Raw genomic sequence first — 27824 nt, forward strand, 5'->3', positions numbered from 1 at the left:
TCTCAAAACCCAACCAACTTAGGGCAGGGCCTGGTGGTGCACACATTTAATTCTAGCACTCAGGAAGTAGAGGCAGGTAGATCTCCATGAATTCAACATCTCCAAAGACAACAAAAAGGCAAAAAAAAAAAAAAAAGGAAAGCAAACCAATAACAAAACAAAGCCTCAGGAGAACAGCAGCAGCAGGGTAAACAGGGCTTAGGTGTAACCGGACAGGATGGCGCCTCACAGAGAAAAGCAGAGTGGACTGTGAAGAGACAGAAGTCAGCAGCTCACAAAGACCAGTGCGTCCCCTTCTCAGGCAGAGGCCAAGAAGCACCTCCCCTATGGAAAGAACAAGGGGTACTATAGAGGCTATAGGATCAACCCTTGAAGGCAAAGGGACAATAAGTTCATGACTGAGTCCCATCTGGCAAACTGAAGTAGAACTGAGGAGACAAGACATCTCAGACAACTGTTGCTGTCACCAGAGATGAAAAACATCTACCTGCCTCTTCAGTCATTAAACCAAGACCCAGGCCACTCAGAAGACAGCCATGGTCACCAGCTAGTAAGCTCTCGTACAGACAGATAAACTCTGACCCTAAGGAACACAGAAGTCCAGAAAATGAGGGCAGGGACCTTCCAAGTCAAGATGCAAGGATAGCCCACAGCAGAGAGCTCAGCATTTCACATCAGCTGGGGTCCAGCAGAATACACTAACTAGCAGCCCTGGAGAAGTCATCTCACACAGACATCCCTATAGATTCTTCCTACCTATCCACAGCTCTTGCTGCGATTCTTTCCAGTCTTACGAGATCTGTCCCTTCAACTACCCAAGTCTGAGTAAACCAACGAACTCTCCCTGGCTCACCACGAAGGGTACTGAGAGCACCCAAACCTCCCTCCTACCTGTGGACAGGACCCCGGAATACTGCTTAGATGATGCAAAGCCAACTTCACCACCTATCATGCATAGAGCAGGTAATCAGCCCAGTGTTCTGCACCTCTGTGGTTCCAAAGGAAATATCTATGATATCTATAACGAGATGGGCAGTCACGACAAAGAATTGCCCATTTTGAAAAAAGCATTCAGAGTGACAGTTGTTTCACATTTTGTATGAATGTATCACATGTGCCAGATGATCTATGTGAAAGGCTGCTGGTGACAGGCAGTCTAGTCATGCTTGCCTGTAAGCCTGCTGTCTTGTGTCCCACCACATCTCCAAATATACTTCCCATGAGTTTCAGAGTTTGGAGGTGGAGTAGATCTTTGAGGCAGAGTCACACACTGAAACCCATTATAAAGAACTCACTGTATAAATCAGGGAAGCCTCAAGCTCTTGGCAATCCTTCTGCCTCAGCCTCCCAAGTACTCAGACACATATAGTTGCTCCCATTCCAGATTTAATGCCAAGATTTTTAAATATATTTAAATATGAAGATATCTTTTAAATCACTGATGGGCAGAGAATGATAAGGGACTCTCAGGGGGTCTGGGATCGTCTTCCAGCCTCCATGGGTCCCTGAAATCACAGGCACATACTCACATAAATACATACAATTGAAAAAAATCTACTTGCAATTTATCAATTACAGATCAGGCTAATAGTCGGACAAAGGGCTCAGCCTGCCAATACTCAGTCTGGGGACTGGGCATTTCTCCTGGCTGTTCTCTATCTCATCCCTCAAGAAACACCTCATTCCCTACCAAGGCCCTTGCTCAGCCCGGCTCACTCACTTACCTACCTCTCCGCAAGGCCTTCACTGGACCAGTGCTATGGCCCTCCTTCTTGGTCCAGTCCCCCAACACACAGACTGGCTCTCTGTCCCCAGTCACCATGCTTTCTTTCCCTTCTTCCTCCTGCTCCATCCTAGAGAAGGCTGGCCCCCACAGTAGTCTCAGCTCCTGTCTTCTGCCTAGACAACAGAGGTACCTCATCATCTGTCTTCTTGTCACCATGCACTGGTCTCACTTTGATGCTAGCTCACAATATCACCTCTAGAGGCTGGTGTCTACAACAGACTTATGAGAGAGAAACAGAAACACATGTGACAAAACACACCAACTTCTCTAGAACCACTAGAGGACTTAATATCCTAGAAACTCAGTCCTAAGTGACACTATCAGTAATAATCTGTAGTGTGACAGGTAAGACATGCTGAGAGCTGAATCCATGGGCATCCTTCAAGGCCCATCTCACCTGGTGACTCCCAGCCAAGACTTTATGTGTGTGGGGAGGAAAAAGTCTGCAGCTAAAACTCCATTACTGCCAACCCCAGCTCCACAGTGGTACACAGGCTAACTGGTGACTATCCAATGGCATGTCCACTGTGAAGACGCTAAATTTATACCCAGCATCGGGCCAACCACCAGAGCCTAGACACACATGTATCCACACAAGCTTGTACACAGACCTTCTTCAAAGCTCTACTCAGACATCCCCAAAGTGAGATGAACATAACAATAGGTCACCATTCCATAGTCTGAAAACAGTCACAGCCACACGCAAACCACATGGTGGAACCAAGAGGAGTGCTGAGGGAAAGAAGTCAGATATATACAGGACACATTCACGTGAAAACTGAGGAATTAATGTACAGTGACAGAAAACAGGGTTGATACAAAGGTGGGAGGGACTTGCCGTGACAGTCTCATCGGAGATTTGAGAATCAAGCTCAGGAGGTCTGACACAACTGAAACTGCCACACATAAGATCTGCACATTTCATAATGCTACATTTTGCTTTCAAAAGAAAAAGCTTCTGAACAAACGCCGAACTCTAGATGAGGGGCAGGCCACATGCCAGAGCACTAGTGGGAAGTGCCTGAGTGTAAGGAGCTGACTGCACTCCACTAAAAAAGGACTGTATACCATGGGTGGAGCATACAGCACACACAGCAAGCTGTTCTCATACAGAATGGGTGGGGAACATATAATAACTGGATGCTTTTTTTCAGTTTTAATTTTTCCTCATGAAATGCTGGGAAAGGGAAGTAGCTTTCCATATTGCAAACAAGCAGTTGAGAGCCTTTCCATCATGGAGGGCAGGGTTTCCAGAACAGGGAAGAGGAGAATAGTGAATACCAGATGCTTTGGGAATCCAAGAAGTAATGGGCTGAGCCGGGTATTATGGCACATGCATTTACTCCCAGCACTTGAAAAGCAGAGGCAGGTAAATCTCTCTGAGTTCAAACCAGCCAAGGCTATATAGTGGCTGGGGAAGAGTAATAGTTACAGAACACTGAGGAGAAAGGGAGGTGGTGGAGCACAGGGAGGAGCCCACTGACCTACCTCCATTTCTGATGGCCACAATCCCTTGGTGGAAGTCTTCAAAGCTGATTACGCCAAGCCCACTCGGGTCCAGGTATTGAGTTAAGTCCTTCACCTGCAAAGGCCAAAGGAGAATGTGTTACCCACAGCTTTCACAGTCGGCAGTGCACAGCTGAGATCCCAGTACTGGGAAAGCAGGTGGACCCCGGGCTCACTGGCTGGCCTAGCTAGCCAAACTGATGAGCTCCAGCTTCAGTAAGACCCTGTCCCAGGCAGGCCAGGCAGTGGCAGAGCCAGGGAAATGGCTCTCCAGGCAAGTGGCTGCTACTATGCCAGCATGACTACCTGACTCTAAATCCCTAGCGCCTACGTAAAGAGCTGGACATGACAGCACACACCCACAGCCCCAGCATGGTGGGCGAACAGACACAGATCACCAGGGCTCGCTGGCTGGCAGCTAACTCCAGCTTCAGCGAGAGATAAGATGAAGAGTAATGGAGCAGGAAAGCAGACACCCGAGGTTCTCCCCAGCCTCCACATGCATGTATATACATACACAGCATACACACGGCATCACATACCTATCAAGACGGGGGGGGGGGGGCGGGAAGTGAGCAAGAGAGTGATTGAGGAAGATAACCAAAGTCAACCTCTGGCCTCTATACACATGTGCACATGCACACACAAACATGTATGTATGTATATGTGTATGTATGCATGCATGTATAAATAAATAAATAAATTTATTATTTTATTTATTTATTTATTTATTTATTTATTTATTTATTTATTTATTTTAAGTGTACTAATGCACATCTATAGTCTCACCTGTTGGGAAGCTGACATAGGAAAACTGCTTGAGCCCAGGAGTTGTTTTTTTGTTGTTTTGAGGTTTTTGGTTTTTCAAGATAAGGTTTCTCTGTGTGTCCCCTGGCTGTTCTAGAACTCACCCTGTAGTTAGTCTCACAGAGCTCTGCCTGCCTCTGCCTCCAAAGTGCTAGGATTAAAGGCATGTCATACACACACACACACACACACACAGAGAGAGAGAGAGAGAGAGAGAGAGAGAGAGAGAGAGAGAGAGAGAGAGAGATGGGCCATGGTGACACAAGAATCCCAGCACTCAGGAGGCAGAGGTAGGCAGAGCTCTGAGTCCTAGGCCAGTCTGGGATACAGAGTGAGTTCCAGGAGAGCCAGAGCAACACAGAGAAACCTGTTTCAAAAAAACAAAACAAAACAAAACAAAGAAAGAAAGAGAGAAAAAGAACGAAAGAAACAAAGAATGCTCAACTGTGCATTTGTCTGTATGAAGGCCCGATAAGCACACAGAAGATGCTCAGTGTTCCTAGTCTTACAGGCCCATGGGTGATGCAAATTAAAAATGCAAGGAGGTGGTGCTCTCTGAAATGACTGCAACTGAAGAACTGCAGGGCGCTGGAGAGTCTGACAGAACAGCGAGGCATGTTCAGGAATGTGGAAGTGTAAAAACTGTACTATAGCAACGGCTGCACGAGTCCTACGAACCTCCTGGAAATCGCAACTGCACATGTAACAGCGGTGATTTCATAGTATACAAATGACATTCCAAAGCTCTAAAAAAGAATCAAGAGAAAAAGACAAAAATGCCAGCAAGATGTATAAAAATGCTTGTCACCAAGCAGGAAAGCCTGAATTTGATCTCCACAGTTCTGACTGCCACACACACCGTGACACACATGTAAACCCATGCACAAACAATATATAACAATTTTTTTAATTTTAAGATAAATCTTGAAGTGAAGCAAACAAGATCCAACAGATACCCCAGAGAAGAAAGTTAAAGCAAAGACATAGAATAGATACTGAAAATAAAACTCAAGAAAATCTCCCTAGGATTAAGAAGACAAGAATTCATAAGACAGGCAGGTGGCTCCCTGAGAGTTCGAAGCAGCCTGGTCTACATTGTGAGTTCCAGGACAGCCAGGGCTACACAGAGAAACCTGTCACAAAATACAAAACAAAAGACCATAGGACTGAAGAAATGGATCAGCATACTTCTCTTGTAGGAGACTCAAATTCTGTTCCCAGCACCCACGTCAGGTAGATCACAATAATCACTTTTAACTCCAGCCCTAGGGGATCTGATGCCATCTTCTGTCCTCTGAGGAACACCTATACATGTGGCACGAGCGCACGGACGCGCACACACATATACACAATTACATAATCTTAAAAATGAAATCAAGGGCTGGAGAGATGGCTCAGTTAAGAGCACTGACTGTTCTTCCAGAGTCCTGAGTTCAATTCCCAGCAACCACATGGTGGCTCACAACCATCTGTGATGGAATCTGATGCCCTTTTCTGGCATGTAGGGCTCTAGCATTCATATATCTAAAATAAATAAATCTTTTAAAAAAATGAAATTGAATACACAAATACATAATCTTAAAAATGAAATAATTTTTAAAACTTAACTATGCATTGAAAGTACAATATTAAGTACCTAAATACATCAAAGATCCACTCTAAAACTTTTAGTCTGTGTAAGAGTACCTGCCAAGCCGGGCAGTGGTGGTGCACGCCTTTAATCCCAGAACTTGGGAGGCAGAGGCAGGCGGATTTCTGAGTTTGAGGCCAGCCTGGTCTACAGAGTGAGTTCCAGGACAGCTAGGGCTACACAGAGAAACCCTGTCTCAACAAAACCCAAAAGAGTACCTGCCAAGCATGTATCAGAAGTTTTTGAACTTTTTGAAGTTTTTTTTGAGGAAAAAAAAAAAACATTTAAACAGCTACAGAGAAATCAAGTGAGTCCATAGAGAGAAAGCTAGGTTACACCTAAGCTCTGGAGAGCAGCATCAGCGCAGACAGTCTAAGCCCAGCATTCCAAGTGCTGCTAAGAACTACGATCCTTTACGAAAGGATTAAAAGCCAGGCAGTGGCAGTACATGCCTTTAATCCTAGGCAGAGGCAGAGGGATCTCTGAGTTTGAGGCCAGCCTGTTCTACAGAGTGAGTTCCAGGATAGTCAGACTATTACACAGAGAAGCCCTGTCTTGAAAAAGACAAAAAAAGAAAGAATCAGAAGATGATTTAAAACTACCACACTGGGTGATCTACAAGAACAGAAGCCTGTCTCTCATACGCTAGCCTAGAGCCCCAAGATGGCGGTGTAGCATCAAATGTCTGGTGAGAGTTATCCCCTCCATAAGTCAGAGCAGAGGGACAACTGGGCTACCTTCCACAAAGGCTATGTCAGGACTTACCTCAGCACCATGGAGGACACACATCACAGCACAATCCTGAGTTTGAATTGTAATGGCACTATGAATTCAGAATGCATTTAAAAAAAAAAAAAAAAAAAAAAAAAAAGCTGGGCCAGAAGACTACACATTCAAGGCCAGCCAGCCTGAGCAACTTACTAAAACCCTGTGCAGAAATAAAAAGATGTGCCAGTGAGCAGCTCAGAAGTGAAGGCTCCCGCACACAAAGTCTGACATCATGAGTTTAACCCTGAGACAAGGTAGCAGAGACAGTCAACTTCTAAGAGTTGTCCTCTAACCACCATGCATATATGAATAATCGAAAATGTGCATGCTCACGCAAGCATGCATACTTGGGGGACACACACTGAATAAAATTAATTAATTTAAAAATAGCCTGGAAGTGTGGCCCAGCAGTAGAGTACCTGCCTAGCATGTTCAAGGCCCTGAGTTTAATCGCCAGTATTAGAAAAACAAAACAGAGTTAATGAAACAAAAAAACAAAAGAAAAAAGAAAAAAATCAAATGTAGACCCAATTGTGGACATGGAGAGAGAATACCTAAAATCCCAACACTCAGAGGAACAGGAGTACCAAGTTACCCTTGGCTATAGAGTAAATTCAAGGCCTCTCTGATTATATGACTGTTTCAGAAGGGAGAGAAGGGGAGGGGAAGAAGGGAAGGGAGGAAGGGAGGGAAGGGGAGGGGAGGAACCATGGCTAAGTTTTGTAGCTGTGGTCATGGTTTGGAGTTCCTTCAAGAGCACTGTGTGAGAGAAACCTACTACATACAAAGCATTAGGAGGCCTGGAAGAAAGCTTCCCAGCTGTAGAGTTTCTGAAGGAAGCATGGTGCTGGAAATGTGACAGGTGAATGTGGAGCCCAGGGACACATCTGAGAACAGAGCAGCTATCCAAAACTGCTGTGGCACATCAACAGGACTCAGGAATCGCTGTGGAGAGGCTTCCTTCCAGAACCTTTCAGAACAATAGTTCAGACCAGACTGACAGTTACAACAGCAAACACATCAGGTATGCTTGGGCATAATTAGGAGAGATGAGCCAGCCAATTCACTGTGTCAAAGAAAGCCAGTTAGACAAAAGGATCCAGCAGCCTGCCTGTCCTGAGCTCACAACAGAGCATCATCACCAGTCAGCAGGTGGTGCTATCCTGACCCTAGTGACCCCAGAGGGCTGAGTGACAGGACCACCTCCCATCCCCAAACAAGTAGTCCAGAGCTAGGACCCAGAGCCAGACAGTGTAGCCAAGCAAGAGAAAGCCAAGAGAGCAAAGAAGGCACGCCTGTCCACATCCTAGGGACGCAGATTCAGCCCTTGAGAAGTTTAAGTCAGAAAATGAACTGCTGATTTCATGAAAGCAACCAGGACTCTCAGAGACACAAGTGCTTTCATGGACATGGACCACAACAAGCAGAGTTCAAAACTACAGAGAAGACCTGGGGCGCTGGCTCAGCAGGGAGAGGACAGAGGGCTGGCCACCGAAGCATGGGAACCTGAGTCTGCTCTCCCACACCCACATTTTACAAAACTGCAGAGCCCAACAGCATGCACCTATAATTCCAGCTCGAGGATCAGAGGTAGGAGGAACCCTGGGTGGGGATTGCTGGCCAGTCAGGCTGGCTGACTCAGCAAGCTCTAGGTTCAGAGAGACTCTGTCTGAGGGGGAAAGGGTGGAGTGCAACTGAGAAAGACAGCCCATGTTACCTGGGCCTGCGCTCAAACACACACCTAAGAGTAGCCAGAAATGTGAGCATTCATTGAATGTGGATGACAGGGGCTGCTGTTAATTGTTATAAATTTGTATTTTAGTATTTATAGATTTATATGTAGTATTTTAGAGCACTGGTGCCTAGATATACTCATATGACATATGTGGAGTTATTTCAAAATTCTGGAGCTGGGGTTGGGCCTTCATCAATAGAGTGCTTGCCTAGCATTCAGGAAGCCCTAGGTTTCGTGCCCAGCCAGGAGTGGTACTAAATATCTTTAATGACAGCACTTGGGAGGTGGAAGCAGGAAGATCAGGAGGAATTCAAGGTCAACCACAGCTACATAGTGAGTGGAGGCCAGTCTGGGATATATAAGACATTGTATCTCAAAATTAAATAAATATATATTATTTAACACTTATATTCATAAATATATTTTCTACTTAATATCTATAGTTACTTAATATATTAGTATTATTTATATAATATTAAGTATTAAATGAATACTTAAGAATAGATTAGATATGTATAGTAAATAAAATGCTAAACATTAAATTAAATATGTTGTGTATGTGGGGTAAGCACAGACACAACTGAATTTGCATGACAGTTTTATAAGGCTGGTGAGGGTCCACTACTCCCCACTTTATATGAATATGTATTCTATAAATAAAAATTTAAAATGAGCCGGGCGGTGGTGGCGCACGCCTTTAATCCCAGCACTTGGGAGGCAGAGGCAGGCGGATTTCTGAGTTCAAGGCCAGCCTGGTCTACAGAGTGAGTTCCAGGACAGCCAGGGCTACACAGAGAAACCCTGTCTCGAAAAACAAAAACAACAACAACAAAAAAAAAAAATCAAAATGAGGGAGGGGGACAAGATGGAGGGTGGAACACTGGCTAAGGAGAGACTTGGGCTGAGAGTGTAGTGATGACAACAGAGGAACCCCTCAGTGTGGTGTGCAGCTGTGGTGGTTTAAATAGGAAGACCCCACCCCCATCTACCACCCGCTCCAGGATAATATATATGGCCTTGGAGAAGAAAGTGTGTCACTGAAGGTAGGTTTTGACGTTCCAGAAGTCCATGCCAGGGCCAGTCTCTCTTTCTCTGTCTGCTGTCTGAGGATCAGGATGCAGAACTCTCAGCTATCTCTCCAGCACCAAGTCTGCCTGCACGCTGCCATGCTCCCTGCCATGATGATAATGGACTTACCTCTGAAACTGTAAGCAAGCCCCCAATTAAATGCTTTCTTTTATAGGAGTTGCCTTGGTCATGGTGTCTCTTCACGGTAATAGAACAGTGTCTAATAATAGTGTGTGAGTTAGGGATGGATAAGTGTGTTTCCACTCTGCAGCTGCACTGGTTCTGGCTGAGGCCATACCCATCAATCCACAAGGCCTACATAGTGCCAGAGCCTCCTCTGCGAGGCTGCTGGCACTCACAGAAAAGGCAGTGAACCACCAGAATATCTCACAGAAGCCCTGCCCAGGAAAGAAGCAGACAAACTAGATTCTAGTGCCAACCAGGGCAAGGAAAGGACACTGCACATGCTGTTGGGAAGATGAAGGCAGGCCTGGGAGGACAGAGTACTTCTGACAGCAAGCATCATCTCTGTCCATCCCTTACCCACACCAGAAGCGAAGGAGAAAGAGGTGCTTCAGAGAAACAGCAAGGGACAGCTGGCTGAAAGCCGAAGAAGGAGAACAGAGTTCTCCTTCCCCATAGGGAGACAACAAGGCAGCACCAAACATGGTCTGAGCTCACAACCAATGGCAGTGCTGCAAGTGCAAGGAGCGATGGCTTCCATCCAGATGGAACAACGCCCACAGGAGGACAGTGGCAGAACTAAAGGGCGAGCATGTGGAAAAACAGGGAAAGACCGACAGTAGCAGAGACACAGCTTCCTCTGGGGACTCCAGCAGGACATCAAAGAGTGTTCAATAGTACATCGTATGCACCAGTCCCAAAAGGCAGAACACAAGAATCTACACTTAAGGGCACCTGGGAAGAGATCTGAAAAAAAATCAAGCCATCAGGTCCAGCCTAGCCATCTTGTCACATAAAATCTCAAGTCAGACTCAAAATGGAGTGATTGGCTCCAAGAGTGCAAAGCTCTTAAGCCACTCTCCTCAATGGTAGCCCAGGGGCTCCGAGCAGTAGTGCTCCTGAGCTTAGTGATCTACGGTATGGATATGGGGGTTTGGCCTGCATGTATGAGTGAGCACTGCCGTACACTGTGAGTGCAGTGACAGACCATCATAAGCATGGCGTGAGTGCTGGGAATTGAACCTGGCTCTCTGGAAGAGCAGGCAGTCCTCTTAACTGCTGAGCTATCTCTCCAGTCAGAAAGCTGATTTCTTGGATACAAATGAATCAAGGTTATCAAACGCCTCCCTTCTTACTTCACAGAAGCCTTGATTCCTAAGCACAGAAGTCTGCAGAACCCTGTCGTTCTGGGAAGGACTATCCAATCCAGAACCACACTAGCCACTGTATCCTTGAGAAATCTAACAGTATCAACAGCAAAGCTACTAACAGGACACTAAGTGTTCTGTTCGTTCTCAAACCTTAGCCACTTTTAAGCAAATCATTAACTAGGAGCAGGCCCTTTATATATTGTGTTAGAATGACCAAGTAGGAATGAAAACATACTCTTTCTTATGGCTTTTGGATATTTTTACTTTTCTCTCTACTAACTATTATTTTTATTTATTTATTTTCTCCCAACAGAATTGCTCTGTTATGTAGAGTAGGCTGGCCTCAAACCTGTAGAGATCCTACCTCTACATGTACATTACTGAAATTAACGAAGCGCAGAGGCAGGGGATCATTACGGGTTCAGAACAGTACACTGCCATTCTCAGCCCAGAAAAGTACACATTAATTTTTTTTTAACTTGAGGGCTAGAGAGATGGCTCAGCAGCTAGGAACACTGGCTGAGCTTGCAGAGAGCTCAGGTTCAGTTCTCAGCACCTACATGGTAGCTTACAACCTTCTGTAACTCTAGTTCCAAAGGATCTGATGCCCTCTCAAAGAAAAAGAAAAAAAAAAAAAAAAGACACAATCTTACTATGTAGGAGCCTAGACCAGGCTGGTCTCAAATCAGAAATAACCTCCTGGGGAAAAAAAAAAAAGAAGAAATATCCTCCTGCCTCTGCCATCTGAGTGCTGGAATGTGCCACCAACACAACACAACACAACACAACAGTGGGTACACTGAGCCTTTAAAAGAGGCTGAGGCTACCTGCTACATGGAGAGACCTAAACTCCATTTTTAACTTTAAAAGCATCATATTCAGCCACTAGGATAGTTTAGCGGGTAAAGACACTCAACACCCATGGTGGAAAGAAAACCAACTTCTACAAGTGTTCTCTAACTTCTACATCTGTGCCAAGAGAGGTAGATGTGCACACACATGCACACACACACACATATACACACACTCTCTGAATACAAAACATTTTTTAAATTTAATTTTCTTCATAATCTAAAGAACAAATCAACTTCCATGGACCTGAGGATACAAAGATGGTCAAATTCCTTCCAACCCCGAGTATTACCCTTGGTAGGCATCTTAGAAAAATCTGCGACCAGGAAGCAATGTTCTACCCCTTCCTGTAAAGCCCAGCACAGCTGGGAAATTAGCCAAGACACATAAAGCAGAGCAAAAACAGGCAAAGTATTAGAAAACAAAAGCCAGCACTGCACAAGAGGACAGTCACGGCTCTGCAGGGGAGGAGGCCACTTAAGCCACATGAAATGCCACTGGCTCCTAAAGGGAGAACAACAGAACTTACACCTTTATTACAGAGGCTAGCATACAGCTCACTAACCTGAGAATGAAGGGAGTGGAGGGTGCTAGAGCTCTCTGTGGAAAGCACATGGAAAAACCATCCCCATGTTCAAACTCTGTTGTTATAAGTGAATCAAAATCTTCAACAAGATGTATTTTGCCAGAAGCGAAGCCCCTGAGGACCCCCTTTTCCTATCCAGAAACTCTCCACTGTATCAGCATGAGCAGAAAAGATACTCTACTGTGGGTTATTTCTGAAGATCGAACTGAAGGGCTAGGATGCAGGTAGCTCAGTAAGCCTTGTCTACCTAGCTAGCCCTGGGTTAGATACCCAGGACTCTATGAAACCAGGTATGGTAAAGCAGGCCTGTAATCCCAGCACTGTGGAGGTGGAAACAGAAGACTCAGAAAGTTCAAGGCCATCCTCAACTACAAAGTAAACCTAAACACACACACGCACACGCACACACACATATGCACATACATGCACACACACACACACGTGCGCATGCAGCCCACAAAGCCTGCAGTCAGCCCATCTTGTTGCACCCACTCTTCCCTCTAACAAGCTGCCAAAGCAGCTAAGCATGCAGACACACATCACTGTCCTGCTGTTCATCAGATGACATCACAGACACCCTGTTCTGCACCAACCTGGGGCCCAACAAAGACCAGAAGGGGCTAGCACATCTAAATTTTCCTGATCACTTCAAAGTTCAAAGTTGTCGATTACTTCAAGATCTCTACTTCCCTGGTGTAGTTTATTGATAGTTTGTCTGCAGGGTAAAAACTCAATTCCAAAGAAACACTCCTCTAATAGAATAAAATCCTTTTGTTGAATTCAGGCAAGCTGCAGGAAAGAGGCATGGGGGCCAGTCTAGCTTCCCTCCTTGGGAGCTGCTCCTACTTCAAGAGGCCTCAGACTAACAACAAGCCCTATGATTCTTGGTTGTACTCCAGGGCACTGCCAACTCTCACCAGCCACTAACCAACCTACCCAACATTTCTCTCCAGCACTCTCTGCTACAAAGGGGCCAGCAGGATGGGCACAGGGTGCAAAAACTTCTTATGATGCTTTGAGTGAGAATCTCCCAGACTGACTCAAATGTTTGGCTACTTGGTACCCAGGTGGTGGTGGAGCAGCAGCCAGGGACACCTTCTGGTCTACCCAGACAGAATGTATGACATGAAGACGGGCTCTGACATCTCCCAGTGCACTATGCTTTGTGATTGCAGTGAACGGCGTGAGCCCCAGCTTCCTGCTCCTGCTGCCAGCCTTTCCTAACCTACATGGAATGTAAGCTCAGATAAACCCTTCCTTTTGTGAGCTGCCTTGGTCATGGTGCTTATCACAGCAACAGAAAGGTAACTAATACATCTCTTAAACATCCAACGAGGGAAAAGGAGGAGGAAAGACAGACAGACTTACTACCCATGAGTTTTGGAGCCGTGAGGAGTACAGTTCAAGACTTTCAGATTGATTTGTATTCTGAGACATCGTTGTAGTACATACACAGCCCAAGATGCTCTGGGAATCAGGATCCTCTGGTGTCAGCCTTCAAGACACTGGGACTGCAACTTTACAGGCGTGCTTAGGACTCTTCAAAAACCATTTGTTTCTAGGCTGGGTAGGGCAATATATGCCTGCTGTCCTAATACTAAGGATGCTAAGTCAGGAGGTGTCTCAGCTAGGTTTCTATTGCTGTGATGAAATACCATGACCAAAGTCAACTTGGTTTGAAAGGGCTGATTTCATCTGAGAGTTTATAGTCCATCATCTAGGGAAGTCAGGGCAGGAGCTGATGCAGAGGCCATGGAGGATGCTGCTAACTATCTAGCTCATTTCCATGGCTTGCTCAGCCGGCTTTCCTATATCACCCAGGAAAATGTATTACAGACTTGCCTATGGGGCAATCTTATGGAGGTAATTTCTCAAACCAGAGTCCCTCTTCCCAAATGACTCTAGCTCGTGTCAAGATGACATAAAACTAGCCAGCACATGAAGATTCCCTCAAGTTCCAAGGCTACAGAGTAAGACTATCTCAAAGCCGGGCAGTAGTAGCAACATGATCTCCGAGTTCAAGGTCAGCCTGATCTACAGAGTGAGTTCTAAGACAGCCAGGGCTTATACAGAGAAACCCTGTCTCATATACATATTAATGTTAGAGACTATCCCAAGCAGACAAATGAATAAGACAGAAGAAAACAAAGAGCCTTTGAAGAGATTTCTCTAGATAAGTAGAAATATTTACTTTTTAAACCCAACCAGCCAGGTGACTCAGTAAGTAAAGGTTTTTTGCCTCCAAACAAGACGACCACAGCTCAATCCCTGAGCCCCTGAGGATAATTCAGGAAACTCAGGAAAGTTGTCCTATTACCTCTGCATGCACATGAACAGCACCGTGCCCAATAAATAAAATAAACTGTAATAAAAACAGCAGGCTCCATAAACACAAAACAAAGACAACAACTAACCACACTGAAGTTATGAGGTGCTGGGCGGGGGAGAATGACATCATTAGAGCAAATCTGATGTCTATTTTCCTGGCAACTTAAAGGCAATGTGTGTTTTCTCCTAAACTTATATTTGAAAGTGAGACAGGTAGGTTAAATACTGGAAGGTTTTCCAACACTGAATGTGTTCATTTGCAGCTCAGTTTTCTCTGTACAAAAATAGCTTCCTGAATCACCAGGCAGGGACACACACCACCAACTGCCTATGAGGATGAACTGATCGGGCTTTGCAAGGATAGAACACTGTCTTGCATGGAAAAAGGCCACTCGGAGGCCTAGAAAGAGGCTATCACAGGCTGAAGAACCCATCTGCACCCAGGTGTTGAAAGGTTCCCAGTTGTCCCTGTCCTTCAGCAGACCTAAGCCACAAAGTAGTCAGCACATGCCCTAAAATAGCACATGGGCTTTCTCTTCCCAGGACTTGAAATGCAGCTAAAGGCTTCATCCGGCACCTCCCTTAAATTTTCACTTTTTAAATAACATCATGTGTGTGTGCACGTGTGCCACAGCACCACATGCAAGTCAGAGAATTTTCAGGAATCAGTTATCTCCTTCTACCATCTGGGTCCTGGAGATAAAACTCAGTTTGTCAGGCTTAGCAGCAAGTGCCTTTACCCACTGAGCTATCTTGCCACTTCACCCTCTGCCTGTAACTCTACCATGCCCCTTCATGCACATAGCATAGTAACTCAGACAGACAGACAGACAGACAGACAGACAGAGAGAGTTTTAGGGGCTGGAAAGAAGACTCAGTGGTTAAAAGTGTCTCCAGAGGATCTGGGTTCAGTTTCTAGCACCCACACAGCAGGTCCCAACTGTCTGTAACTTCAGTCCCACGGGATCTAATGCCCTCTTCTGGCCTCCAAGGCCATCAAGAGATGTACATATGTATGTATATACATACATACTTTTTTTTTTATTTCAAACAAGCCAGGTGTAGTGGTGCATGCCTTTAATCCCAGCTCTCAGGAGGCAGGGGCAGGCAAATATCTGTGAGTTCAAGGGCCAGCCTGGTCTACAATAGGAATTCCAGGCCAGTTAGAAATTCATAGAGAAACCCTATTTTGAAAAAAAGAAAATAAACAAACAAACAACAACAAAAGTACTACAACAACAAGAACAAAAAAACAAAGTTGAAACGAGTACATCAGGATGGAATCCTGACATAGCTAATGACAGACACTGTGAGGTGTTCAGAGAAGTGATGAAGTAAAACGAAGACCTAGCCCATCAAAGTCCACAGTTCTGGGAAAGTCTCTAAATCACTAACCTTACTTTTTGGCTTCTGCAGTTCTGCTTCTGGCTAACTGCTTTTGATAACTGAAGCATGTCAACCCAGAACATGGCTTTGTGTTTAAAAGCTCTAACTGAGAAAGACTCGGTGCTACGCTGGGACAGTAACCACCGGTGTCGTCACTGGCTGGCTAATAAAGACTTTCTACTGGCTTAACCCATGTCTGAGCAGTCTAGTATAAAGCAGATCAACCCACTCAAACTAGGACAAAATTAACTTAATAAACAGGTGAAGGAGAATGCACCCATGTGACAGAGTGACAGCACTCTCCAAAGTAAGCTCAACAGAGAAAGGTGACGACCACTGTCATGTGTCCAGAAGGTAACCTGAGGGAAGAAGCCACTCATTGCGGTAATCGGAGTTTTTAGGCTGGGTCAGCCACCACCTGAGCTCAACTGCCCACTTGTTCTCATGCCCCAATTAAAGACACTAGTAACGGTGGAAAGTGGAGACTTTTCACTGTGGCCACACCGGGAGGAGAAACAAATAAAGGCATTCAGTGACTACAAATCCATCTTCAGAATACTAACATGAAGCTTAGGTTTAAATGGAGGACAAGAGGAATGGGTAACTAAGCACTTGGTCAAATCTCCATCTATCTCTGGTCCATCACTGTCCTAGCTCAGATCCTCCAAGATGGTCTAGTCCTATACACTAACTTAGTCTCTAGAGGGGGCACTCTGATTCCTTTACGTGTCTTCCAGATCACTTCCTTTCGAGGAGAAGTATAGTTGGTCCTCGTGGCCAAGAGCCCTCATTGGGGAAGAGGGAGTCTAAGACTCTGTTCTTCCTAAAATCCAAGGTGACTACAGGTTTAGAACAATGCCTAGTTTTCTGTTCCTCCAAGCTTAAAGTGGGGTGGAGAGGTTACGTGGACACTCCTTAAGAAGTCAGCATGAGTCACATGCAGAGGTGATCGATCAGGTGACCCACAGGAAAAAAAAGAGACAAAACGAAGGCAGAGATTACCAGGGCTTCTACTGACGTACACAAAACACCACCTGCACTTCTCATCCCTGCCTGAGCATGGCCTAACAAACTCAGTCTCTAGAAAACCCAGTGACACAGAAAACAAGTTCTCATGGCTCCCTGACTGTCTTGTGCTGCTGCCTCCCACTGAAGAAGCTCACAGGAGTGCATATACCTGAGTCCTAAGGTCCTGAGGAAGGGAAGCAACAAGAGACGACCCACCAGGGGTCAGGTCCGCTGCTTCTGAAGCCAGTCTCCCTTTGATAACCACACCCTTGCTGAGATCCAAAAGACTCCAAAGGGAAGAAAAAATACTCTCTCCAAGTTAAAGCACACACAACCCACTCAAATTTTCTCAACATTTTAAAATTACATTTATTATTTACTTATTTGTTTGAGGGGTTGTGTGCTTACCACAGAGTGAGTATGGAGGTCAGAGGACAACTTGCTGGCGCCAGCTCTCTCCTTCCATTATTTGAGTCCAAGGGATTGACCTCAGGTTCCCTTTATCTAGTGAGCCATCTCACAGGCCTCCAAACTTTCCTTTTGAGAGTGCTTTAGACTAACAGAGCCTAAACCACACAGGGGCAGGACCCGGCCCAGCAGCTTTATCTACAGGACAAGACTGTAGAGAGTCTGTCCCCAGAGAACTGACTGAAGACACAGGACACAATTCTGGCTCAGCAACAAAGGTCCCACCCCCCAGCCACCTAGACCCATCACTCTCGCCCCTGCAGGCCACGCCACCTGTGCACACACCATGGCAACCCCATGCAGAGAACAACTGGCTTAGAGTCCCTCACATCTAACTCCGCATCAGGCTAGCAAGACCACTCACTGAGTAAAGTATTTGCCAGACAACCCGATGACCTGAGTCCAATCCCCAAGACCACGTAAAGGAAGACGAAAAGAACTGACTCAACAAAGCTGTCCTCTGACCTCCCACGTGCCACGTCCACGTGTACAGCCCAAACCTACCCTACACGATAATAGAAACAAATACATGTTATAAAGGTAAAACTGGGGGGTTAGAGAGACGGCTCAGCAGTTACGAGCACGGGCTACTTTTCCAGGGGACTCAGGTTTTACTCCCAGCACCCAAAAGGCAGCTCACAACCATTTCTAACTTCAGTTCCAGATGTGCTGCCCTCTTCTGGCCTCCTCAGGTGCTGCATACATACAATGCAGAGACACACATACAGACACACATACAGGCAAAACACACATACACTAAAACAATAATATATCATAAATAATAAGAATAATAAAATTAATTTTAAAAGATAAAACTGAACCGCTCCCACCAAGTATCTTCCTGATTTCAAAGCTTCCCCTGACAAACCTCCTGGTAACTAGAGACAGATCCCTTATCAGACTAACAACCTGTGCTAAGATCCACTAAAGTGGAGAACCCAGCATCTGCTCCATGTTCATGCACCCCTAGGCTTGGTATGTAGCTTGGTGGAAGACCATCTCAAGGTCCTGAGTTCTGTCACTAGTACAACAAAAACAACCAAGGTCAAGCACCCCAACTCTTAAAGAATGAGATTTTTCTTCAGAGAAAGGTCTGACCTTATAGTAGATAGACTTACTTACGGAGGTGTCTCCTTGCCTGCCCCCAAAACTGCCTGGGTAAAGAGACGAGGCCCTCTAGTCCTCCAGAATCCTCAGCCAGCCAGAAGCACGGCTTTGGATTGCGCCGAGACTGGTTGTGCCACTGACTCAAACTTGAAGACAAAGAACAGTGTTGTTTAACATGCTCTGCAGTGAGCTGATGTATCCAAGCTCAGGAACCTCTGGTTTAGAACTAAGAGAGGCCCAGGGCAGGGCAGATCTCATCAAATGAAGGAGCCAAAGGCCTTGGTTAAATCTGATCCTGCTACCATCCAATCCTTGCTCCCCAGACCTTCGCAGGAGGAACAGTTACTACATCAGACAAACTTCAGCCAGAATTTACAGTTCAAGAGGCAGCATGGATAGTGCCCAGGTGTGGCAGCAGCCTGGTAATAAGCTGCAGAGGCCCAGCACCAACTGAGGCCTAGCCCCAGAGCATGGTGGGATTTATACCTATGTAGTAAGTCTGCAGTGGAAGCCAGAGGCCTAGGTTCAGGGATTACTTTATTACTATTACAGGGTATTTAAAGTAATTTATCTTCACAGGACCTGTACAATGTGTCAGTAGTTTAACAAAAGTAGTATGAAGGGCATGTGTCAATCCCAGTGAAATCTCAGTAGCCACGTTTGGCTGTGCATCCCTGACACTTGTTGGCTCCAGCGACAGTACGCACTAGTGTACAAGGCTAACAAGTTACCAAATCATGAGGAGTAAGTCCAGAAAAATGACCCCAGGCTGGTGGTCTTTGGTTCCGGATGAAGAGGGAAGTGCAACAAAAACAGCCAGCCTGTCACAGAACAGAGCACAAGCTAGCACTAGGAATGCCCACTTGACCCTTTCAGTGTGCCATGCCTCGTGCCTCTCGTCCAAACTCAACATCATCTGAGTGATTTGCCTGGGCTGAGGATATGGCAAATCACTCAATGGCAGTGTTCACTTAGCAAGCATGAACTCCCAGGAACTATAAAAACAGGGTGTGGTTTCTCACATCTATAACCCTATTGCTTGTGGGATAGAGGCAGAAGGATGTGACTTCCAAGGTTATTTCCCATTACATAGTAAGTTGGGGGCCAACCTGAAATATATAGGACCCAGGAGAGAAAGGGGCTGAGAGTGGTGAGTTCATTCCCATCAAGGGCAAAAGGGTCTGTCTGAAATGTCCTTGATGGGACTGCCCCTTGACCTTACCAGACACAACAGCCAGAATCCTACAGCAAAGCAAAGGTACCTCTGTCATCAAGTGGAAATCTCTTTGGAAATCAGGGTGCTGCAAAATCTAACTTACACCCACAGTGACTTCACTGGCTGTAGAAGAAAGGAGAAAGCTCCTATAAGCCCCAAAGGGTGCAGACTAGCTTCTTTCTCCTCATGCTGCCAAGTCTGGTAGAAAGCAGTTTCACGCCTCAATGAATCTCAAGCTTTTAAGCCTTTCATAACAAGTGGAGTGCTGGGTGGTGGTGGGGGGGGGGCACACCTTTAATTCCAGCTGGAGGATCTCTGTAGTTCAAGGCTGGCTTGGTCTACATAGTGAGTCCCAGAACAGCCAGGGCCACAGAATGAGATCTTGTCTCTAAATAAACAAATAAATAAAAATAAAGAGGAATACAGATTTGATATTCTAGAAACACTTTAAATACCTCCCATCTTCTGAAAGTGTCTACCAGTTTACCAAGTAAAATAATGGGTAATTTACCAGTAAAACCATCAGAAGCTGCTTTGTTACCTGCCTGTGTGAAGAAAATGAAGCAGCTCTGAGTGTTCATTATAGAGGCAGGTACAGGTACATTCTACAAGGTAGAATGAATTTTCCCTTCTTTAAAAGTTCCTTAGACAGGGTCTCATGCAGCCAAAGATGACTTCAAATTCTCTATATAATAAACAAGGATAACTCTGGGCTTCTGATCTAGTGCTAGGGTGCAGGCCTGTGCCACCATGCACCCAGCACATGCCTTGCTAGCTTTTTCACCTAATAAAATTATGCCTGGTGTGGTGGTGTATACCTTTAATCTCAGTATTAGGGAGGCAGAAGCAGGCAGAATCTCTATGAGTTTGAGGGCAGCCTAGTCTACAACAGTGAGTTCCAGGACAACCACATAGAGAAACCCTGTCACAAAATCAATTATGAACCCAACAAGGGGAGAAATAGGGCCTGATCTTTTTAGTAAGCAGGGTTTTTTATAGGGCCACTGGGCCCAGAGCTGCATAAAGACTTTCCTAAGGAGTTACCACTGCTGCCACCAGTATTGCTGCAGGCCACCGCCATGCTGGGGGAGGTGACACTGCCAACTGTGACACTTCCATTCAACCCAGCTCCTGTGGCCAGAAGAGAAGGGGTGTTAGGACACTGCCTTACAAAGAAGAGCAAGAGAGGAGGGGTGTTTGCATCCAGGGAGCAGCACAGGAGTCACTGCAGTGGTGACCCCTAGTCTAGTGTCACCTTATGTTTTGGATTTCAGCAGGACATCCTGTTCCATGCTGCTGAGGATACTCCAACTCCTGTACTGTCAACCAATCACATCTCTGACCTATAGGCTCTCCTCTAGTTGCAGGACAAGAAAGGCCTGAATACCCCGGGGTGAGTCCTCCTCCCACAGCCTCTGCCCAGTTATCCTGGAAGGAGTTGCTCCTGTAGGTTCTCTCAGCCCCACTCCTCCTGTCACTTGTCTCTCCAGCAGGAGCACCATGAACTGATCTCCTGACCATCTACCCTTGCCAACTTTACCTCTCCAACTGAGCCACCTTGTAAAACCCTGCATCTCATTACCTGTCCCTACTTAACCTCTAAGACCCCCTTTCACATGGCTACAGCCTCTCCTCCCCATCACTGAAGGCCCCTTCTCTCACTCACCGCCTTACTAATACTGATTAGCTCTAGAATGCAAGCTCAGAAGTTGCCTCAGTGGTGTGGTGGCACACGCTGTGATTCCACGTGCTGGGGATCACGAGGTTACCATCAGACTCAGCTACATGGAAGCTAAGAGACAGCGAGACCTACAAGAGACCCTCTCTCATCTCAGAAATAAAAAGCAAAGCACTTGCTTCCCTATAGGAAGGAGCTTTCCCTAAGTAGGTCAGGTTCCCAGTTATACAACCTCCGAATTACCTACCTCTACCTTCCAGCATTAGAGATGACCTGCCCGCTGCCTAGAGAAAAGGAACAGGGCAGTCTTACTCACTATTCTACATAGGACACTGCCTAATGCCCAAAAGACTCAAGTGAAGAAGGCAGTGGCCATGAGCTGATAAAACCCAGGCCTGCCTGATCCCAAGGTTGGCAAGACTCACAAATTTGTTTCCTTAATTTTAACAACCACTTTGTAGATAGGAAAACAGTCCTGTGTCAATACACACAGGTCACTACTTTCCGAGACACTCCCAGAGTGCTCCAATCATAGCTCCATACAGAGTGGCTCATGCAGAGAATCGGGCCAGGTGGCATGACTCTGCTGCACTCAGCCATAACGGGGAAGCAGGTGCAGCAGCCAGCCTCAGGCCGGAAGCTTGAGTCTTAGGAGTTTATTTTGGAGCCACCCAAGAAGCTTGTGCTCAAACAGATGGTACCTTCACCATCAGTAACTCTTCCTAGGCTTTGCTTGAGGGCTGGTAGTTTTCCCTTTTGCTACTGGTCCTGTACCACCGTGTCAGCCTTGACCTTAGAAAAAGACTTGTTTGTTTAACCCCCAGGTCCAGTGTCTTCCTGGGGAACACCTCTGGTGGTCTGGAGCATCTGCTCTGTAAGGTGTGACACCCCATGCCTTCATGAACTGTGCTGGACCTGCCTGTGTTTTCCTTGATGTACTCCACCTTATACACCCACGTTATTTTCTCTGAAAGCCCATCTGCCCAATCATTTACACCTCCCAGATACTGGGATTCACTGGAGTTTTTCCCAGTGGGCTTTTCAGGAGATTGTTAGCTGACCTCATTCGAGCGCTTCTGAGCATGCTCTCTGCATCCCACTCATCTCTAAGAACGTGTGTATTTTCCCCACTGGATGCCCTGCTAGTCATACACTGGGAAGTGGCTAAGCAGGAAGGCAGATAGCCTGGTTCCGTTCTAGTCTCAGGCCAGTGATGAGATCTAGTCTTACTTAATATTTGTGTCCACGTGTCCATTATTCATATTACCGTTTCACATCTATCAAGTTAGGTTTTGTAACCCTAGGATCTCATGATGCCATCTGGCTGTCATTCAGCCTTTTTTTTTTTTTTTAAAAAAAAAAAAAAAAAAAAACAAACAGATAGAAGTCTTACCATATTATCTCTCCTTGGGCGTGAGTTCTTTTTACAAATTATATTACATTATGTGTATATGTGTCTGTGTATGTGGCCATGAAAGCCAGAGAAGGAAATCAGACCCCTAGACCTTGAGTTGTGAGCAGTTGTAAGCTTTCCAACATGAGTGCAGGAAACCAAACTTCAGTCCCCTGCAAGAGCAGCAAGTGCACATGAAGTATACTACCTGATGTGATTAAATTAAATTGAAATGTACACTAAAGAACAACAACAGCCGGGCAGTGGTGGCACAAGCCTTTAATCCCAGCACTTGGGAGGCAGAGGCAGGCGGATTTCTGAGTTCGAGGCCAGCCTGGTCTACAGAGTAAGTTCCAGGACAGCCAGGACTACACAGAGAAACCCTGTCTCAAAAAAAAAAACAAAAAACAAAAAATAGACAAAAAGAAAAAACAAAAAAAAAACAACAACAAAAAAAAAAGTGGCAAGCTCAAGCCAGAAAGAAGCAAAAACCCTGGCAGACCAGATGGGCCTGAGGTCTGAACTGTGGGTCTCTGTACACTGAGGGCAGAGGGCACCACTATAGGCCTGAGGTTTTAAAGGGTTGACAGAAGGGTTCCAAGCAAATATTGTGAACACTGGAATAAATACAACAGATAAAACAAAACAAACAAAAACAAAAAAACAAAAAAAGCAGTGTTAGCCTGGCATGGTGGCCCATACCCATAATCCAGCACTTAGGAGGCAGAGGCCAGCCTGGTCTACAGACCTAGGACAGCCAAGGCTACATAAAGAAACCCTATCTCAAAAAAAAACAAACAACAAACAAACAAAAAAGCCTGTTAAATCAGTACTAGGTGGAAGGACCCACAAAGGATGACTGTGTTCAAAGCGCTGCACAGATAGATCAGAGCTAGCCAAAGAAGACAAGCGGCAGTTAGGGAGCTGCCTGCTTATGCTGGCTAAGTCTCACCGAGGCGGCCCAGCAGTCCCAATAGGTTCCCTAGGGACTGTGACACACACACACACACACACACACACACACACACACACACACACACACACACACACGGAAGCCAACCCTCCAGCAGGGCAGGACAGCAGCTCCCTCCAGTGCTCCCAGGGCTGTGGCAGCCCAGGTTGAGGGTGGGGGTGGGAGGAGTAGTGCTGTAAGATCAGAGGGGGCTATGTAGCTTCTTTGCTTTCTTCCTTGCTCACTCTGAAGAGTAGGTTTCCAGAAGCTACACAGCACCAAATTGCCTATACAATTAGACACCGGCCCAGCTCTTACAAAAATGTGAAACACCATTCTTTCCAAAACTTTGTATAAAAATGACAGTTACAGGGCTAGGATGTAGCTCAGTCAGCAGGGAGACTACCTAACACATAGCCCAGGGTTCGAGCCCCGGCATCACATAAACCAGGGAAGGGGAAAGCAAGAGAATCAAAAGTTCAAGGTTATCCTCAGCTACATGGTAAATCTGAGGCCAGCCTGGGCTATGTGTGACCTTATTTCTCTTTCAAAAAAAAAAAAAAAAAAAAAAAGCTATAAAGCCATCATTTGTGCTACCATATGGGGGTTGTTTTGTGTTTGCTTTTGCAATAGTAGGAACTGAACTTGTGCACTCTATACAGACGCCATTCTCACCCATCTTCTCCAAGTGAACTCCATCCCCATTAAACAGAAGCCCTACCCTACCCAGGCCCCTCCAGGAACCCCTGTCCAGCTAACCCCCTGTGACTCTACAGTGTGGCTCCTCTGGGGACCTCCTACATGAAAATCCTATAGGACCCAGTCCTTGCATTCTCATGTCAGCTTGTACTTTCTTCTTCATTGTCCATCCTGGAAATCACTCCAGGACAGGGCGAGTGGCTCCAGTGGTAGGACACTTGCCTAGCATTGAGGAAGCCCCGAGTTTGAGCCTCGACACCATGTAAACTGACACGGGCGTGATGACACCTATGGGGAGTCACATGCCTGTAAGGTCACCACTCAGGAAGAAGGCAGGTGGATCATAAGTTCAAGGTCATCCTCAACTAAAAACAAGTCTGAGACCAAGTGGGCTAGGTTAGATGAGACCCTGCCTCCACACAGTGGCGCTCTCAACAGAGGAGGTGGATCCTGAGATTCCCTTTATCCCTTCATAACAGATTTATGGCTGTGGATGCTCATCCCAGGGTATGGCATTACACATGGCCACGCTAGGTTGCAGAGTAGACATGGAAACCATGGCAGGTTCTGCTCAGGGGGCCTGGACCATTTATACTCTCATCGGCAATGTTGGGGAGCCAGCTTCCACAGGCCTGCATCAACAAGCTGTGTGAAACATTTAAATTTATAAAAGATTGGATTATTGCTAATAACACATACATAGGAGGGGTATGTGTGCGTAAGTGCAATACCTGTGAGGTCAGAAAGGGAATCTGATTTCCTGGAGCTGGAGTCACAGGGAGCTGTGGGCTACCCAACAATGGCAAGTCCTCTGGAAAAGCAACAAGAACTTATTTATTTTTTGTTCTTTGAGACAGTTTCTCTATGTACCCTTGGCTGTCCTAGAGCTTGTCCTATGGAAGTTTGATTCCCATTCCAGGGGTACCCTATGCCTCTAGACTTGGGCACATGCATACAACTACACACAAACTTATACACACATATACAAAATTGAAAATAATATAAATCTTATTTTAAAACAAACTAAGAAAAAATAGAAGGCAAACATGCTGGCAAAGGCATCTTGTTGTCTTCCAAAGAGAGTGAGGCCTGTACCTGAGAGCGTATGAGTACAGCCAACACAACTGGGAACTTATTAAACATTAGGAGGCAGGGTTTTTTTGGTTGTTGTTGCTGTTTGTAATGTTTTGGGGTTTGTTTGCTAACTCAATTGCATGGCTCTGGAGGTGAATTCTATAGGTGAGAACACTGTTTCACAATGACAACAGGCTGGGGGCAGCTGGGGAATCCTGGGGGCCAGGGGTGCGGTGGGAGACACTTGTTTGCCATGTGTGAGGGCCTGCATTCCATCCTAGCTGCAAAATCAATTAAAAGATCCTCATCCACTAATATGTCAGGGATCAAACTCAACAGGGGCCCTGAGCAAGAAGACTGCACTGAGAAATCAACCACTGTGAGCCAAGGCAAGGATCCCAGCACTGCAGAGGTAAGAGGCCAGCAACCCCAGGGAGCCTGGCTACACAGAGAGCTTGTGCTGAGGAAAAACAGAAAATGGTTCTCTCCTGCAGCCTGAAACTTTATGTGAGAAAGTCTGGCTGGTTGGCTGGTTTTCTTTCCAAAGAAATGTTAATCTTTCTAATCAAGTTGACTTTTGGTGCTTTTATTGGTGCTGAACCAGTTAGTAAAATTAAAATTACCATTTAACTTCAAAAAGTATGAGTAATCAGTTCATTGGCAGGCTGCTTAATGTAACCTAAACAACAGTTACGACATTTCCCTAGGCACAATGCCCCACTTATTAGCCCAATGACTTAAGAGAATAAAAGTTTTCACATCCTTACAAAGCCTGCTGAGGTACAAGGATAGTCTGAACTACCTACTGCTCCCTATCTCAGCAAAAATACAAGCAAAATAAAATGAGATAGCAAGACATGGTGGCACATGCCTGTGGTTATTATAGCATACATATAGATTAATATATGTGTGTATGTCTATCATATCCTATAATATATGTTGGGAGGCAGAGGCAGGGGCTCAGGAGTTCAAAACACTCACACACATAAAATAATAAAATTTAAGTGCACGCATGCACACACACACAAACATTCTAAAAAACTTCAGTTAAAAAAAAAAAAAAACAAAACAAAACAGGAAAAGCTGGCATGGTAAGGTACACTATAATCCCAGCACTCAGGAAGACAAGAGAATCAGGATTTCAAGGCTGAACTGGACTACACAGGAAGTTTAAAGCCAACATTCCACAGGAAGATATGTCTCACAACTCCAAAAATAAAATAAATTTTAATTTATAAAATTTTGAAGCTGGGCATGGTAGCACACTCCTTTAGTTCTAGTACTGGGGAGGTAGAGACAGGCAAATCTCTGAGTTCGAGGCCAGCCTGGTCTACAAAGTGAGTTCCAGGACAACCAGGACTACATAGAGAAACACTGTCTCAAAAAAAAAAAAAAAAGAAAGAAAGAAATTGAAAGGAAATATACTGATGATGTAATAATCTTCTCAGAAGAGGAGATACTGGTCACATACACTGTTATGTTACTGCCAGTGGTTGACTGAAACAGGGTCTCATTAAAGCTGGTCTTGAACTCACATCAGATTTCCTGCCTTGGCCTCCCTAATGTTGGTACTACAACAGAAAGCCAACACATCTAGCCTCTGTATTGCTTAGTATAAAGAATGATATTTACTACTTTTAATTATGTGTCTATGTGTGGGTATGCTCACATGAGTTCAAGTACTTGTGAAGGCCAGAGGCATGGCAGCTCTGTAAGTCACAGGCAGTTGAAAGTCACTCAGGTGGGAACCAAACCTGCCCCCCCACCCCTCCCGCAAGACCAGTGCATGTGCTTAACCAGAGAACTACCTCTCCAGCCCCAAATAGTACTTTTTATTTTGTTGTCTAATTTTTATTTTTTTGTTTTTTCAAGGCAGAACTTCACTGTATAACTCTAGCTATCCTGAAACAGTCTACAGACCAGGGTGGCCTCAAATTCAGAGATCTGTCTGCATCTACATCTGGAGTGTTGGGATTAAGGCATGTACCACCACCACCACCTGCAACTGTTATTTGTATGTTATTCACATATAGTATGCGGCCCTTGCTGGAATGTGACTCACTATATAGGTCAGTTTGGCCCTCAACAAAGACCTATTCCCCTCTGCCTCCTGAGTGCTGGATTAGAGCTCTAACACACCAAGCCCAAACTGTCTTGTGTGTCACACCACTGTTTCCAGGAGCTTTGCTTAATAATAAGCATGTGTTACTTTTAGAAGACAAAACAGGTTCTTTTTTAGATGCTAACACAGCTATCTATTATCCAGGCACAAAGAGGAACTTCACCTGATTTTGGCAATTCTGTCAACACAGACTCAGAGGTATACATTCCCTCAAGTGTTCTCTCTCTCTCTCTCTTTCTCTCTCTCTCTCTCTCTCAAACACGCACACGAACACACACATATCCAAGCCCACACATACCCATTTTCTTTCCCTCCCTTCCT

At 45.5% G+C, this 27824-nt stretch overlaps 1 protein-coding gene across 4 annotated transcripts in view; it reads right to left on the reverse strand.

Moving 5' to 3' along the window:
- Rab11fip3 (RAB11 family interacting protein 3) overlaps positions 1-27824 on the reverse strand; it is a 76549-nt gene that overhangs the window by 41603 nt on the left and 7122 nt on the right. For all 4 annotated transcript variants that reach the window (XR_013111407.1, XM_034504942.3, XM_076937109.1 and 1 more), the window contains exon 2: positions 3275-3368. Coding sequence is in view for 3 of the 4 variants with exons in the window: in XM_034504942.3 (XP_034360833.1) it covers positions 3275-3368 (94 nt within the window). In the remaining variant the exon portion in view is untranslated. The remainder of the gene's footprint in view (positions 1-3274; positions 3369-27824) is intronic.

The sequence above is a fragment of the Arvicanthis niloticus genome, chromosome 6 (genome assembly GCF_011762505.2).
Source record: "Arvicanthis niloticus isolate mArvNil1 chromosome 6, mArvNil1.pat.X, whole genome shotgun sequence".
In the NCBI taxonomy this organism is placed as follows: domain Eukaryota; kingdom Metazoa; phylum Chordata; class Mammalia; order Rodentia; family Muridae; genus Arvicanthis; species Arvicanthis niloticus.